This window comes from Bos mutus, chromosome 16 (genome assembly GCF_027580195.1).
Source record: "Bos mutus isolate GX-2022 chromosome 16, NWIPB_WYAK_1.1, whole genome shotgun sequence".
Taxonomy (NCBI): domain Eukaryota; kingdom Metazoa; phylum Chordata; class Mammalia; order Artiodactyla; family Bovidae; genus Bos; species Bos mutus.
In genome coordinates, this window is record NC_091632.1 from 5,829,356 (window position 1) to 5,846,031 (window position 16,676).

The 16,676-nt window shown below is 49.8% G+C and overlaps 1 protein-coding gene across 7 annotated transcripts in view; it reads left to right on the plus strand.

The window, feature by feature from the left end:
- PPP1R12B (protein phosphatase 1 regulatory subunit 12B) overlaps positions 1 to 16,676 on the plus strand; it is a 167,478-nt gene continuing 150,802 nt past the window's right edge. For 3 of the 7 annotated variants that reach the window (XM_070384637.1, XM_070384641.1, XM_070384640.1), the window contains exon 1: positions 4 to 398. In XM_070384637.1, coding sequence (XP_070240738.1) covers positions 114 to 398 — 285 coding nt within the window. In that variant the 5' untranslated portion in view covers positions 4 to 113. Of the gene's footprint in view, positions 399 to 16,676 lie in introns of all 7 variants that reach the window. The other 4 variants (XM_070384634.1, XM_070384636.1, XM_070384639.1 and 1 more) reach the window with 3 other exon arrangements.

The following is a 16,676-nucleotide window of genomic DNA, read 5'->3' on the forward strand; positions in this document are numbered from 1 at the left end:
CGGGCGGCGGAGCAGTAAAGATGGCTGCGCGCCGGACTCCGCCCTCCGCTCCCGGCTGAGGCGCTCGGCGGCGGCGGCGGCGGCGGCGGCGGCGGCCCGGGGCAACGGCGGCAATGGCCGAGCTGGAGCACTTGGGCGGGAAGCGGGCCGAGTCGGCGCGGGCGCGGCGGGCCGAGCAGCTGCGGCGCTGGCGGGGCTCGCCGACTGAGCAGGAGCCCGCTGACCGGCCGGGCGCGGGGCCGCAGGCTCGGCGCGGGGGCCCGCGGGTCCGCTTCGAGGACGGCGCTGTGTTCCTGGCCGCCTGCTCCAGCGGGGACACCGACGAAGTGAGGCGGCTCCTGGCCCGGGGCGCCGACGTGGACACGGCCAACGTGGACGGCCTGACCGCCCTGCACCAGGTGAGTGCGCGGGCCGGGTGGCCGAGCCGGGGTCCGCGCCACCCGGCGGCGTCCAGCGCCCCCGCCCCGTGCGCGCGGTGTCCCCCGGTGCGCGCCCGCGCCGCCCGCCCGGTGCCCTCGCAGAGGCCGGCTGTCCGTGCTCCCGAGAGCGGGGCTGGTCCGCGCCGCGTCCTCGGGTTTGCGAAGGTCCGGGGGCGGCTTCGTGACTCCAGGCCCAGCTCGCGGCAGCGCGACCTCAGGCTCTCCCCGCCGCGTCAGGCGCTTAGGCGGAGAGGCCACCTGCGGGGTCCCCTGGCTCGATGCTTGGGGGGAGCCTGTTTTCTCCCAACCCGACAGCCCTGCGGGAATGACGTGCCCAGGCCGGGCCGCAGCCCGTGGACCACCTGGTGTGCTCGGTACCAGCACCTTCGCTACGCTTATCTTATGCCCCCGTGTTCCGTGTCACTGTCAGGATTAACTCCACCCTCCCTCTCCACGTGGAACTTCATCAGTTATTTCAGGGGGCCGGGAGCTGGACACCCACTCTTAATCCTTCTTGATTTCCTTCTTCTGCTGTCTGTGCAAGTGGGTGCGTTGGCATGAGAATGTGCTTCTAAATAATAACACAAGCCTGCGTCACGCCACTTCTCTGAACACGCTAGCCAGGAGCTTAGCATGGGTCCTCGCAGTGTTTCCAGTCCTTTCTTTCAGAGCAAAGGACCTTCTCTTTACCCTGCTCGTGTCCGTGTTTTCACACTCAGAACGGCGCCCCACCTCAGAGAGCAACCAGTTCAGTTCAGTCGCTCAGTCCTGTCCAACTCTTTGCTACTCCATGGACTGCAGCACACCAGGCCTCCCTGTCCATCATCAACTCCCGGAGTTTACTTAAACTCAGGTCCATCAGTTGGTGATGCCATCCAACCATCTTATCCTCTGTTGTCTCCTACTCCTCCCGCCTTCAATCTTTCCCAGCATCAGGGTCTTTTCAAATGAGTCAGCTCTTTGCATCAGGTGGCCAAAGTGCTGGAGTTTCAGCTTCATCGTCAGTCCTTCCAATGAACACCCAGGACTGATCTTCATGATGGACTGGTTGGATCTCCTTGCAGTCCAAGGGACTCTCAAGAGTCTTCTTCAACACCACAGTTTAAAAAACATCAATTCTTTGGTGCTCAGCTTTCTTTATATTCCAGCTCTCACTTCATACATGACTACTGAAAAAGCCATAGCTTTGACTGGATGGACCTTTGTTGACAATGTCTCTGCTTTCTAGTATGCTGTCTAGGTTGATCATAGCTTTTCTTCCAAGGAGCAAGTGTCTTTTAATTTCATGGCTGCAGTCACCATCTGTGATTTTGGAGCCCAAAAAACATTTTTATAATTCTTCGCTGTTTAAAAATTATTTTATGTCTCACTGCATGTGAATCTCAGCAGTGATCCTTTGAGGTAGGTGTTTGTTATTGATATAATAACCGTTTTATAGGTGATGAATCTGAAGCTCAGAAAATTGTTGCTTATATGGGATTAGAAGAGAGAAATTGCCTTTAGGCATGGATTTTTCAGATTTAAACTCCAGAGCCTTATATTTCATCTAGTAAGGAGCTGAGTATGTATAAGATGGACGCTAAGAGGGCCACGTGCATTTTAAATTTCTGAGCTCTTTGAGAGGGTGCGTTTTTACTTTTCAGATGTATTTGGGAGGTCTAGGTTCTGAAAAAAACCTCTTGAAGGGATCCTAGAGGATAGAGAAATAGCCATTTCTAGCGCACGTGTTCTTCATTGAGGCAGTTTTCTGAGTGTAACTCAGTGGCACTGTTTTAGCTGCCTCTGCCCGATGTGTCCGCCTGACCACACACGTTTTAGCAGCGCCGCGAGGCTGCGCCTGGTGGTTCTTCCCACACCAGGAGACCACCTTTCTGACCCCTTTCCCTGAGACTGGGCCTCTTGGAGTCTTTCTTTCCCTGTTAATTACCACCCTAGATTTGACTTGCAGCTTCTCTCAGCTCCTGTGATCTTCACATTCTGTGGTCTCCTAAACTAGGAGAGGGACAGATGGCAGCCATGGCGTCTTCTCTGAAACACCTGCAAGCGCTTTGTGTGTTGCTCCTACTTGCAGAGCTCACGGCGAGTTGAGTTGACCAGGTGTAGTCAGTACTTGACGAATTTCAGCCACTGGCTAAGCTGCTGGAAGATTTGAGGGGAAACAACAGACCATCTCTTTGTTTTGAATCAAGACGGGGCCTTTATTGGCTCAGGAACTCTTCCTAGTCCGTTTCCACAGAGTTACAGTGTGTTTCTCCAAAGCCTGAAGAACTCTTAAGGTACCTAAAAGGGTGCTTTTGAAACGTGGGGCTGGAGCTGCCGGTGGCTGCATGGCCATCAGGTGTCTGCGTGCCTGTCCTTCTGTGAAGCGGAGAGTGGTACGCGCACCTGAATTACTTCGCTGAAATAGCCACTGGCCTGCAAGTGTGGTGTGAATTATCGAGACAATTGCTGCTGGCCATGTTCTGGCCACAGCCTCTGGGCCGGCTGGGAGAAACCCCAGCAGACGTCGCTGGACGATCCCTCTTCCCCCTCAAGGTTACAGTAGGCGTTTTGTGTTTCAGGGCGCGCTGCCTTGACCCTGCTTTTGACTTAGACCGTTCTTTTTTGGCAGCCTTTGCTTCTGCCAGGAGGTGCTTGAATCAAAGATAAGTTCCAGGGCGCCTGCTAATAATGCTTGAAATAGATCCGGATAAGAAGTATCTTGAAGGTTAGCCCTGCTCTGGTGAAAGCCTTGGAAACTGATGCATACCAACTAGACATGGGCAAATAAATTAAGATTTGGTGTGCATGCAGGGTCGTCCATGAAAAGGGTGTTAACTGAGTTTCGTAACCCTCGGAAGAGTGCGCCTGCTCACAGGGGAATTCCCGTTTCGTTTGCGTGTCTGTATTGTTGGGCTTGAAGTGTGGGCTTGTAATTCAGTGTGGGCTGGTAGTTTAAACATTTTCTTTTTATGTGTTTATGTGGTAAGGTTTTTTATTAGCGCCTGTCTCATGTCCTTAGCGTTATGCTCTTGGGTCCTCTGGGGCCGGATACAGGCTCGTAGGCCTGCATCAGCCCATTTACTGGGCTGCTGAGAGGCAGCCACTTGCTTTTGGAAGGATTTTCTGGGCTTTGTCAAAACGGGTGCCTGCGCTTCCCCCAGAACGCACGCTGTGGGCGCTGTGTCTGCGGGTGTGGGGACGACGCTGATGCTGGTCCTCGGGGCTCTGCGCTCAAGACCAGCCTCCATCTGGACCACACCGAGGCGGCTAGGGGACGCTGTGCCTGACGCAGGTTCGGGCGGGCTTCCTGGTGGTCAGAGTCCACGTTTGCGCCTGGGGTTGCCCCAGGCTGGGATTCAACTCCTAGTGGCCTCGGTCATTCTAGAGCTGCCTCAGTCTGCCCCTGTGTCCTGAGGGGAATGGAAAGGGTCTGTTTCCCTGGAAGAGACTAGGCGGGGATAGGTGAGGGAAGGAAGAAAGGCAGAGCGGTTTCTGTTCAGTGAGACAGAAGACAAAGGTGAGAAGCCTTCACTTCGGATCCAGATGGTACGTCTGTGTGCTGATTTGTATGCTAAAGTAAAACGTGTATTCTTTTTTTAAATTGAGGTGTTTAGACACCTCGTGGAAGCCACCCGTGTTTCCATTTTTTAATTTATGGCTGTGCTGGGTCTTCGTTACTGTTCGGGCTTTCTCCAGTTGCAGCAAGCGGGTCCTGCTCTTCATCGCGGTGGTGTCTCCTCTGGGGCCCGGGCTCTAGGGTGCGGGTGCGGGCTCAGTGGTTGGGACCCTGGGCTTGGTTGCCCCGTGGCACGTGGAATCTTCCCCGACCAGGGGTCAAACCCGTGCTCCTGCCTGGGCAGACGGGTTCTTAGCCCCTGGGCCACCGGGGAAGCTTGTAGTTGACATTTAGCACTATTAGCCTCTGCTTCTAGTCGTCACGCAAAGTTAGGGTTTTCCCTCGTGATGAGAACTTTTAAGGTGCACTTTTCTTGCAACTTTCAAACTTGGGTTGCAGTCTTTTTGACCACGATCACTGTGCTGTCATTACACCCCCATGACTTATTTTATAACTAGGATAAAAGTTGTCTTCTTTACCTTTTCTCTTTTACTCGAACTTCATTGTTTATTCCTCTTAGAGTTCCACGTGTGAAGTGACTTACCCAGTATACTGGTGAATTCTGCTTGCCTTAGGGCCCAGGGTGATCTGGGAACAAGAGAGTCTGTCGGCGTTTTCATCACCGTGGGTCTGGAGCACGCCTGCTGAGTCATTCTGGTCGCTGACCTCTCAGCCTGCTTCGTAGGAGGCCACCTGGCCTTGCCTTCCCAGTCTTGTCTCCAGTCGTGATGCCATCGTGGACTTCAAAGCCAGATTTGAAAATGAAGCTTGTTTTCATGGTGGTTTATTGGGAGGTGGGAGAGCTGGGGGAGGACAGACACAAGTTGTCTAACCACCACCTTTTATGTGCTCCTTAGCCAAATTTTTGTTCCCCCTGCTTGGAGTCCCGTAAAGGAGCTGTCTACTGTGATGTCAGCTTCAGGATCATCTCTGTATTTTACAGCAGCCAAGCTGTTGTTGTGTGTAGACGAAGCATGGTTCTGTTAAAGGTAGAGGGTTGGCCAGGTGTTTTGGTAAATTAAAGTTCAGTCCTTGCGTGTTTCCATCTTTACAGTGTAAAGTGTGCATGTTTGTGGTCTGTGTGTAGGTGTGTGTTAAACAGACTCTGAGTACGGCAGGCGAACGCTGCAGTGTAGCCACCACCTGCATCACGACCGGGAACCCCCTTGGGCCCCCCGGCCCTCCATCATGTTCCGGCGGGAGTGATGGGCCGAGCGGCAGAGCCTGCGCTGTGGCCTCTGAATCGGGCCGAGTTCGTCGGCGGTGACGCGTGGAGTCCCTGTGTGGTTGCGCGTGTCCGAAGCGTGCTGGTCTTGCGGAGAGGTGTCCCACTGTGCCAACGCACCACAGCTTGTCTGTCCACCAGGTGAAGGACACTTTGATTATTTACAGTTTTGGTAATAATGAATAAAGCCACCATAAACATTGCTTCCGTCCTTACCAGTACTTGATGTCATTTTTTAAAAAGCCATGTTAATTATGCGGTGGTGAGTAACTTTCAACGACAGTCTTAATACTAGTAATAATACTCTGTAATCTTTAATCACGGTGGCAGCAGGGTAGCTGATAGAAGTAGTAACAGTAGCTCCCTGCTGCTGCTGCTGCTAAGTCGCTTCAGTCGTGTCCGACTCTGTGCGACCCCATAGACGGCAGCCCACCAGGCTCTGCTGTCCCTGGGATTCTCCAGGCAAGAACACTGGAGTGGGTTGCCACTTCCTTCTCCAATGCATGAAAGTGAAAAGTGAAAGTGAAGTCGCTCAGTCGTGCCGGACTCCTAGCGACCCCATGGAGTGCAGCCCACCAGGCTCCTCGGTCCATGGTGTTTTCCAGGCAAGAGTACTGGAGTGGGGTGCCATTGTAGCTCCCACTTGGATGGTATTTACTCTGACCCAGGGCCTGTTCTAAGTTCTTCTAATCTGTTAACTCATGAGTATATGAAGAACTCATGAGGTAGGTACTTTATCATTTTCTGGATCCTACAGAGATGGGGAATGGGACGCACTGCCAGGGTTGCACAGGTAACCAGTGGCGAAGTTGGAATTTATTTACGCTGAGGCAGGTGGAGGGTCAAGTCCCTGTGCTTAGCTTTGTGTCGTGAGCCTCTTGCTACACTGTACTGCTCATCATAAAACTGGGTGGAAAACAGGAGAGAAAGGTAGAAACAATTTAAAATCAGGCTCAGTTCAGTTCAGTCGCTCAGTCGTGTTCAACTCTTTCGGCCCTGTGAATCACAGCACGTCAGGCCTCCCTGTCCATCACCAACTCCCGGAGTTCACCCAGACTCATGTCTATCGAGTCAGTGATGCCATCCAGCCATCTCATCCTCTGTCGTCCCCTTCCCCTCCTGCCCGCAATCCCTTCCAGCATCAGTCTTTTCCAGTGAGTCACTTCTTTGCATCAGGTGGCCAAAGTATTAGAGTTTCAGCTTCAGCATCAGTCCTTCCAATGAACACCCAGGACTGGTCTCCCTTAGGATGAACTGGTTGGATCTCCTTGCAGTCCAAGGGACTCTCAAGAGTCTTCTCCAACACCAGGTTCAAAAGCATCACTTCTTCGGTGCCCAGCTTTCTTCACAGTCCAACTCTCACATCCATACGTGACCACTGGAAAAACCAAAGCCTTGACTAGACAGACCTTTGTTGGCAAATTAGGCTGCTCTGAGAGAAATGCCATCTCAGTGTGTTCCCTTCAGGTTTTTTTTTCAATTGTTCTTATATTGAGTTTATATGTGTGAAGGCTGTTATTTATAAAGCGAATTAGTGCCCCATGCTGTGCTTCCTGATTTCCCTTGGTGATCGTTTTCCCGTATCGTTCAGTGGCTTGGAAAGCGCAGGCTTTGCTGTTTGAATGTGGTGCCATCGTTAGCGTGCGCTCTTTATATACTTAACGCATACAGGTGGCGACAGCACCGACTCCAGTGCTCTTGCCTGGAGAATCCATGGACGGGGGAGCCTGGTGGGCTGCAGGCTGCAGTCGATGGGGTCGCACAGAGTCGGACACGACTGAAGTGATTAGCAGCAGCAGCAGCAGCACGTATTTAGGCGAGAGCTCTTCTGCGATGATTAGCTCGCAGTGCAGCTGCATGCCTGGTGGTACCCTGTGAGCCTGTGCTGATCTCTGCAGCAGTCGCCCGTGTCCACGGCGGGTGCCTGAAGCCACACGTGGCGTTGAGCCCTGCTCGTACTCCAGGTGGGTCCGGGTGCTGACACCCCACAGTAGCCCGTGTCCACGGCGGGTGCCTGAAGCCACATGTGGCGTTGAGCCCTGCTCGTACTCCAGGTGGGTCCGGGTGCTGACACCCCACAGTAGCCGGTCCTCCGGTCCCAGGCTCCGCATCTGCAGAGTCAGCCCCCTGGGTACTGTCTAGCACCGCAGTACATGGAGGAAAGTCGGCTCTGCGTAGACCTGCACAGCTCAAGGGTCCGTGGTACTGTCTTTCCTCCCTGATGGGTGGGCAGCCTGGGCCTGCTGGACAGAGATTTCAGAATGAATGGGGCGGAGACGGTGGGCTGGGTTGCTCATCAGAACGTTGGTCAATTTAAGACTTGGGAATTGCTCATTTCTGGAATTTCCCGTTTGGTATTTTCTGATGGCAAGTAACTGAAGAAAGTGACACCAGGGTTGGAGCGGGCCTGCTGTGTGTGTGTTGGTAGGAATGGCTTCTGACCACAAGTGACTCAGTCTGGTTTGGAGATGGATAAGTGAAAAAGCAGTTCCTTTTAGAGTGGTGTGCTCTGTGACTCCTTTGCACTTTCATGCATTGGAGAAGGAAATGGCAACCCACTCCAGTGTTCTTGCCTGGAGAATCCCAGGGACAGGGAAGCCTGGTGGGCTGCCGTCTCTGGGGTCGCACAGAGTCGGACACGACTGAATCGACTTAGCAGCAGCAGCAGCTCTGTGACTCACTTCTAAGTGGAGGGACGAGGAAGGCAGTTCAGGGAGACAGGTAGGAAGCAGGTGGCATGTTGTAGGAAGGGGGTGGCATGTTGGCAGCGGGGACGGGGCAGGGCAGCTTCCGAGAGTGTGCAGTCCTTGGTGGAGAGCTTTGGGTTTGGGCAGGAGAGGTGGCACAGCCGAAGCGTCAGCTCTTCGGAGTAGGAAGCTGCAGCTGGATTTCAGAATGAATGAGGATGGAGAGGAAAGAGCCTGCCGAGAGGGCGGAGAAGAGCGTCGTGCAGCCAGCTCCCGCCTGAGGGAGACGCTGCCCTGTTCAGACAGGAGGAGGGCTCAGTCCGGCATGGGGCTCCACTGCTCTGAAGACACCCGAGTAGGAGGATCCTGTCCATGTCCGTGTGACTCGGGGCTGGTCATCACCCCGTCTAGGCTCCAGTTTTTCACGTTTAAAATGAGACTTGGACACGAGCGTCAAGGTGAGCACTGATGAGTGTGGGAAAGGATGGGAGAAAATATAGAAGACCAGAAGGCACAGTCAGGTGGGAGAGAGGAGGCCGGTGTGCCTCTCAGGGTGGTTGGCTGAGGTGTGCCCCCCGGGGCTGTGCCTGTCCCAATCCTGGAACCCTGCGGATGCCTTCCCTTCCAGGGGAAAGGGGCTTTGCAAGGTGATTACGCTTAGGGTCTTCGATGGGAGGATGAGCCTGGGGCTGTCTAGGTGAGCCCAGCGTCATCTTCAGGGTCTTTATAAAGGGGAGGTGGGAGAACAGTCAGTCGTAGGAGACGGTGGTGGCAGAAACCAGAGACAGGAGCATCTCGGGGGCTCTCCAGCCCAGGCCGGCAGGCTCTTGCCACCGAAAAGGCCTTGGGATGGAGTGCTCTGAAGAGCCTCCCCCAAGCGTGTCCTACCAAACCTGGGTGTCGGCCAGTGGGACTGACTTTAGGCTTCTGTCCTCCAGATGTGTAGATGAATACGTGCACTTTTAAGCCACTGAGTTTTGATCCTTTGTTACAGCAGCAAGAGGAGAGCCACGAAAGCCCAGTGATACTGAGGAGTTTCAGGAATGAATGGTCAATAACGTGAAAGGAAATTGAGGACCAGGCCTGGGGAAAAAACTTAGATGTGGTCATTTATAATTTTTGAGAGAGCAGTTTCAGTGGGAAGATGTTTTGAGGACTTTTCATGGAGATTGTATCATGTTTTCACTATTAAGGATAACTTAGTTTTCTTGTTGACTTTTGGAAGGGGAAAATTAGGGCCCAAGATATCTGAGAAGACTCCCAAAATGTTGGTTTCCGCTTAGTTCCAGAGGCTTTGTTACTCATGAGTGAGGGGTATTTTAGGGTGCTAAGCCCAGCACTAGAGGCAGAAGGTTGCGCTCCTGTTACTGAAGGGCGAGCTAGCTGCTTGAGCTTATTTCACTTCCCCGCCTGCTCTGGCCCCTGTGACGCTCATCAGCACTGTCCCCGGAGGGCAGCCTGGGGGCCGTGGAGGGGAGTCCCTGGAGGGCAGCCTGGGGGCCGTGGAGGGGAGATTAGTACCATCCATCCTTTACTCTTTCACGTTCATTTATCGAATGAATTACTGCTCCCGACTCTGCTTCTTGTTATTTAGTGATTGATACATTTTAGAATCTAAATAGAATTTGGAGAATGTTAGCGAAAGCAATAGCACCCCACTCCAGTACTCTTGCCTGGAAAATGCCATGGACAGAGGAGCCTGGTGGGCTGCAGTCCATGGGGTCAAGAAGAGGCGAACAGGACTGAGCGGCTTCACTTTCACTTTTCACTTTCATACATTGGAGAAGGAAATGGCAACCCACTCCGGTGTTCTTGCCTGGAGAATCCCAGGGACAGGGAAGCCTTGGTGGGCTGCCATCTATGGGGTCGCACAGAGTCAGACACAACTGAAGCGACTTAGCAGCAGCAGCTGGTTCCTATTATCATTCGTGATGGGAAATTGGCTACAGACCGTTTTACTGTTCTAGCCTTCTGGCTCTGGCAGGTTGGTGGGCGAGGGTCACATTCTTTGGTATTTGGGACTGTTTCATGTAGTCCTGTTTTCTTAAAGATGGTGGAAGAGGGAAGTTAATTAATCTGTAGTGTCTCAAATAGTAATAATAAACCAAAAGAAAGATCTTTAAAAAATTTTTTTAATTAAAAAAATTTTTTTTGGCTATTCATTGTAGCATGCAGGATGCCAGATGTTAGTTCCTCTCGATTAGGGCTCTAACCCCAGCCTCCTGGAGTGGGAGCAGGTAGTCTTAAACTCTGGGCCACCAGGGAAGTCCCAGATCCAGATGCAAAATCCTGACCCAGAACTTAGGGCAATTGAATTGAAACCTCATTTGGGTTACTAGTTGAAGCTTGCTCAAATTGGTGACTTTTTTTTTTTTTTTTTGCTTTAAATTTATTTATTCTTCTGCCTTTGAAGTATAATTTAAGATATATTTCTTAAATTTTAGACTGTAATCGATTTGAGTAAGTTTGGAGACTTGACGTTTAATCAGGCATGTAGAATTTGTGTTTGTTTCATAAGGCAGGTTAGTTGGAAAACCGAAGCCTTAGCTTTCAGTGTAGAGAACTGATCCGCGTGTAGTTTCTGATGCAGTATTGTGTGCAGTGTGCTTATGGGGGTTATGTAAGGATGCAGAAAAGGCTTGTTCTTACCGTCCTGACAGACTGTGGCACTGGGGCTGTTGGGGACCTGTTCTGCAGCCCGCTCTGAGTGTCCACAGCATATCCAGCAAAACCTGGCTTCCACCTATGAAATTTAGGTCTAGTGACCCACCTTCTTTTTCTTTTTAAACTTTTAAATTATGAAATATTTCAGCATACAAACAGTAGTGTAATGAATCCTCGGAAGTTGGCAGCTCGTGGCCAGTCTTGTTTGATTTTCACACCTTTCTTTCCTCGTCCCCAATACTCTGGGTTATTTTACGGCCAGTCCTAATTATCACATACTTTTATTTGTAAATATTTCAACATATATTTCTAAGGCATAGGAATTTAAATGAAAACAATTACAAATTAATTAGCACGCCTAAGAATTGAACACTCAGTCCCTAAAACCATAAGGTAGCCGGTAGTGTTTAAATTTCCCTGGTGGTTCATGGGTTTTTTTTTCAACAATTGGTTTATTCAGATAAGATCTGCATTTTGGTTCCTGTGTATCTTAAGACTCTCTTAATCCATAGTTTCCTGCTCATTTTTTTTCTCTGCATTTTATTTGTTGAAAAACTGAATTGTTTGTACTATAGAATTGCCCACAATCTTGATTCTGTTGACTGCATGCTTATAATGCTAACATGGTCTCCTGTATTTTCCATAAACTGATTGTCAGATCCATAGATTTGATCTGATTTGATTTGAATTTTAGGCAAGAGTATTTCATAGGTGATGGTGTATACTTCTGTCAGGAGGCACATGATATCAAGTTATCTGTTTGTGGTTTAGTGGCTGGTGGTGGCCTAAACAGAATCTTGAAGTTTCAAGCCTGTCTTAACTAGACCTGAGTTCTATTAATCAGTAATTAATGCATTCTTCTAATTATCATCACATATCCCTTTGTTGATCTTCTCCTTGGGAAACCTGAGACTGGTTCAAAGCATGTAGATTGTGAACCTTGTCTCTTGCAGGGCTTGACACGTCGCTGGCAAGCTTAGATCAGTGCCCTGGTGTGTAAAAGTTTGTCAGTGACACTGACTGTGAGGATCGAAACTTCATCACCTTTCCAGCTGTTTCCTTAACTCTTAGCTGAAGTTCCCACTATTTTGACATAGTGTTCAGAATTTCAGCTCAGTAATATGGTTTCTTGCCCCCGAAGATTGCACCAGCCCTGAGCTTCAGGGACAGGCTCCAGAGAAAACTTGAAACACAGAGTAAGTCAGCTGCACGGGGAGAGGAGAGCCGCTCCTCCAGGCGCAGCCGCGCCAGGGAGGAGAAGGAAGGGGTGCGTGTCCGGGCGGTGCGTCTGCGGCAGGTGGGGCGCTCGTCCTTGCTTGCGTGGAGACTGGGTTTGTGGGGGCCCTTTGGGGCCAGGAGAGGCCCGCGCTTCTGTTGGATGGGCCTCCACAGTAGGCAGTGTTAGGCGCTGTGTTTATTTTGAACTTTGTTTTGTTATGAACACAGTTTTATGAACTGAGTTTTATTTATATGGGACATTTCATGGGAAGCAGGTTTATTTTCTTTGTTTCTCTGCAGTGTTTTTGCCAGGTATCTGTTTTTAGTGATTTTTATTCTTTCATTCACTCATTTTGAAAGTTGGCTGGCCTAGCCGTGAGACAGGGCCTGAAGCTCCACATGCGCTGTCTGGCTCTTGGGACTCAGCTTCACTGTTTTGTGCTCATGCCTCTTGTTGCCTTTCTTCCGAGTGTTTAAACTGCCCCCTTTGAAGGTAAACAGCGTGAAAAATGAGGTCAGAAGGATGACTCACCTCCTGCAGTGTCTGGGATACAGGCTGACGAGCCCGGCCCCATCCGCTGGGAGCCTTCCTGCCTGCTGGGAGCTCGGGGACCCGAGGGAGGCAGCCCGTCCGCTTGTGCTCCGCCTGGCGTGCGGGGCTGGCGTCCGAGGGTCTTCCTGCTAGGACTCTCGGTGCTCAGAGGGTGTTCACCACTGGCACAGTCGCCAGGTACAAGGAGACGCTCTGTGCCTGCTCCACTGTCTCTACTGATGCCAGTTAGCATCAGGATCACTGCAGCTCGAGGGCTCCTGTTGTTCAGTCCTGTCTGGCTCTTTGTGACCCTGTGGACTGCAAGCAATCCAGGCTTCTGCGTCCTTCATTGTCTCCTGGAGTTTGCTCAAACTCACGTCCACTGAGTTGGTGATGCCATCCAACCATCTCATCTTCTGCCATCCCCTTCTCCTCCTGCATTCAGTCTTTTCTAGCATCAGGGTCTTTTCTAAGATCAGCTCTTTGCATCAGGTGGCCAATGTACTGGAGCTTCAGCTTCTGCATCAGTTCTTCCAATGAATATAGAGACCTTTGTTGACAAAGTAATGTCTCTGCTTTTCAATATGCTGTCTAGGTTTGTCATAGGTTTTCTTTCAAGGAGCAAGCATCTTTTATTTCATGGCTTCATTTTCTCCAGTGGTTTTGGAGCCCAAGAAAATAAAACATGTCACTGTTTCCACTTTTCCCCCATCTATTTGCCATGAAGTGATGGGACCAGATGCCATGATCTTCATTTTTTGAATGTTGAGTTTTAAGCCAACTTTTTCACTCTCCCCTTTCACTCTCATCAAGAGGCTCTTTAGTTCCTCTTCACTTTCTGCCATTAGGGTGTTGTTATTTGCATATCTGAGGTTATTGATATTTCTCCCAACAATCTTGGTTCCAGCTTGTGATTCATCCAGCCAGGCATTTCACATGGTGTACTCTGCATAGAAGTTAAATAAGCAGGTGACAGTATACAGCCTTGATGCACTCCTTTCCCAATTTGGGACAGGTCTGTTGTTCCATGTCCGGTTCAACCTGTTGCTTCTTCACCTGCATACAGATTTCTCAGGAGGCAGATAAGGTGGTCTGGCATTCCCATCTCTTTAAGAATTTTCAAGTTTGTTGTAATCCACACAAAGACTGTAGTCAGTGAAGCAGAAGTAGATGTTTTTTTCTGGAATTCCCTTGCTTTTTCTGTGATCCAACAGATATTGGTTATTTGATCTCTGGTTCCTCTGCCTTTTCTAAATCCAGCTTGTGCATTTGGAAGTTGTCGGTTCACATACTGCTGAAGCCTGTCTTGAAGGATTTTGAGCGTGATCTTGCTAGCAAGGGTTTTCAGTGGGAAATAACTCTGAACTGTAAGTCAGTGTCTTCATTATTGTGAAGAAAGCTATTACTGTATCTTCCTTTACTTTTTTTTTTAATATCTAGAGAAGAGAAGTTTCCTGTTCTGTCTCTATAATGCACTTCTGAGGTTTGAATCTTTAAAAATTTAAACGATCCTTTATTAAGTGTTTTTGGCCACATATTGTTTCTTAGACGCCAGGTCCTGTGGTAGCTGCCGGGGCACACAGGTGGTGTGTCCCTGCCCTCAGGGGTCGGGTAGCTCAGCTTCAGAGACTCCCGTCTGGCTTGGATTGCTTCTGGTAGGGTTGCCTCCATTTTCTGCTACCCTGTTCATAGTAGGAGTGGGAGAGTGTTGATTATCTATAATTTGCCTTTGTATACTTTTAGATAATCAGCCTTCAGTCCTTACTGTGGACCCTCCACCCCCAGGCGTTGTATGATCTCATCCCGTTAGCCCTCTGAGCTTGGCCCCTTTGGAGCACAAACGTTTAAAATTTTGATGATGTCCAGTTTATTTTTTTTCTTCTGTTGCGTGTGCTTTTAATATCACATCTAAGAAATGACTGAGTAATGCATAGTCATGAAGACTCACGTCTGTGTTTTCTTGTGTGGGTTTCATAGTCTCAGTCCTTGCATGTTGGCCTTTGATCCATTCTGTGTTTCCACGTGGTGTGAGGAGGAGGTCCAGCTTGATTCTTCTGCGAATATCCAGGTGCCGCAGCACCACTTGTTGCAAAAACTCTAAAGGGTAAATCTTCCTTTTCTGGTCTGCATTTTTTGACCAGCAGCTCAGAGAGTGCTGAATAGTAATTGTGATGGAAGGCGTCTTTGTCTGTTTTCTTTCCTTAAAGAGACATCTCTTATATGTCTCCATTAAATGTGATGTTTGCTCTTTTTTTAATAGTTTCTTTTGATGAAGCGATTTCTCTCTAATTTGTTAAGGTTTTTAAAAACTTTTTTTATTGGGAAATTTAATACACATTCAGAAAAGTACGTAAGAAACAAAACTATATAATTAATGGATTTTTATAAAGCAGAGGCCTGAGTTACCATGACCTTGGTCAACAAATAAAAGATTATTTGCTACTGTTCTAAGATCAGGAAAGAGGAGTAAGGTTTTGATACCTTTGATGTTAGAACCATTAGTTAGTAAGCCTAGGACGTTTAAGCGGTGGCTGGGGTGGCGCCGCACAGAGTGCTCCCTGACAGTGGCCATGCCCCCGAGAGGCACCCGTTGCCAGCTGCAGTTGGCTGAGCCGCTGCGGCTGCCTCGAGTTTTCACTTCCAGGATGCACCTGCCCTCCCGTGGTCTGCCTTGGGTGGGTCACAGGCACCAGGCCTTCATGTGTCCCGTTTCCTGTGTTTCCTCGCTCCGTAAACGGCACCTCCCTCTGCCCAGCCGTCCTGGAGACCTGGGTGACGTCTGCAATGCCTTGTTTTTCTGGATTCATTTGTTCTGCAGTGTTCATCCAGTACGTCCTGTGCGTTAGGTGCTTCCTAGGCCTGAGGGTGTGTAAGGACCAAAACCATCGTGGTCCTCTCGTGAGCTTCCGGCCCCCAGATCCTGCGGACTCGTTTCCCGAGCGCCTCTCAGACCGGTCTGCTTCCGTTCGGTCTCTTGTTCTTTCTGTTGGTCCCAGCCTTCATCTCTCACCTAGGTCGCAGAAGGAGTCTGCTGATGGTTCCCGTCTCTCCTCCGGTTTCCTGTTTCCTGCTCTTTGAGCCAAGAGTCGTGCATCCCGCGCTCCCTGAGGCCCTTCGGTGGCTCCAGGCTCCTCGCCTCCCCGGCCTTGGGTTCAGCGCCTTCAGCTGCGTGGCTTGTCTCTCACTCCCTCACTCGCGTTATTTCTCGCCTCCGCTTCCCCAGCCTCGCCGTGTCCGTCCTTGGCCTGCCCACCTTTCAGGTCTCAGGGCCCCTCAGCTCCCCTCCTCCCCGCGGTGGCTCACCTGTGCGTGCTTCTGTGCTCCCCCTGGTATCTTACAGCTTACCTGTCCTGGGGCGCTTGTCATACCGTCTTATAGCTTCTTATTTAACTGGCTGTTTTCCCTTCACCAGACTTTAAGGTCTGAGGGTCCAGGAACCATGCCTGACTTATTCACCATTATGTTAACTGCATCCACCATACCATCTATTAAACCGTAGACATTAGGACTAGCTGTTCACTCTGTGAGTGAATTCATGAGGAGAAGGGGGTGCTGGCAAGGGAGAAGCACTGAGTTGTTCCAGAGAATAATGAGAATTGGAATTTGAGTTCCTATTTATAACTTTCTTTGCTGCAAAGTATATGATTTTCTTTCTTAGTAATTGGTTCTTATTTTAGATTTTTTTATTGGGTAAACTTTGCCTGGTTAGGTCTTAGAGGGAATTAGGAATTGGGTATCATGTTCTTATGTCTTTTAAAGACAAACAGAACAAGGAGAGCATAAACCAGGATTTAGGTGCTAAAAATATTGCAGAATTTAGAGCCTTGACCTTCAAGCAGTGTGTCAGTGCGAGGAGTACAACTGTTGGGAGTGAGTGTCTCTGATACAGAAAGCTTTTGTGAAGTTCAGACAGATTGCTATGTTCAAGTACCACAGCTTTTGTATAAACTTGAAGCAAGTTTTAAATTGAGTGAATTGGTAGAAGTATGAGAATTGTAGTAATGATAAAACGTTTTTTAGTACAGTTTGGAAATCGGTGTGTAAATGCAATCTTGTACCTAAAAAGACTTACATCCTTTTAGAAGTCATCGGTGAATTAAATAAAATTAGTCTTTATTTTAATTTGATATGAAATTGCCCCGGAAGTTGTTATTTGTAATAAAGTAATATGGAAAGGATCGTTTAAGTTTTCTCAATATAATGTAAATGTTGAATAACAGGATAGGGGAGTGAACCAGAATCCGTGACGGATGGTGCGTCTGTTCTCTGAATGCTGGGTGCTCTCCTGTGCGCGCACGTGCTGCAGGGCCCGCAAGGAGAAGAGAAGAAGAAT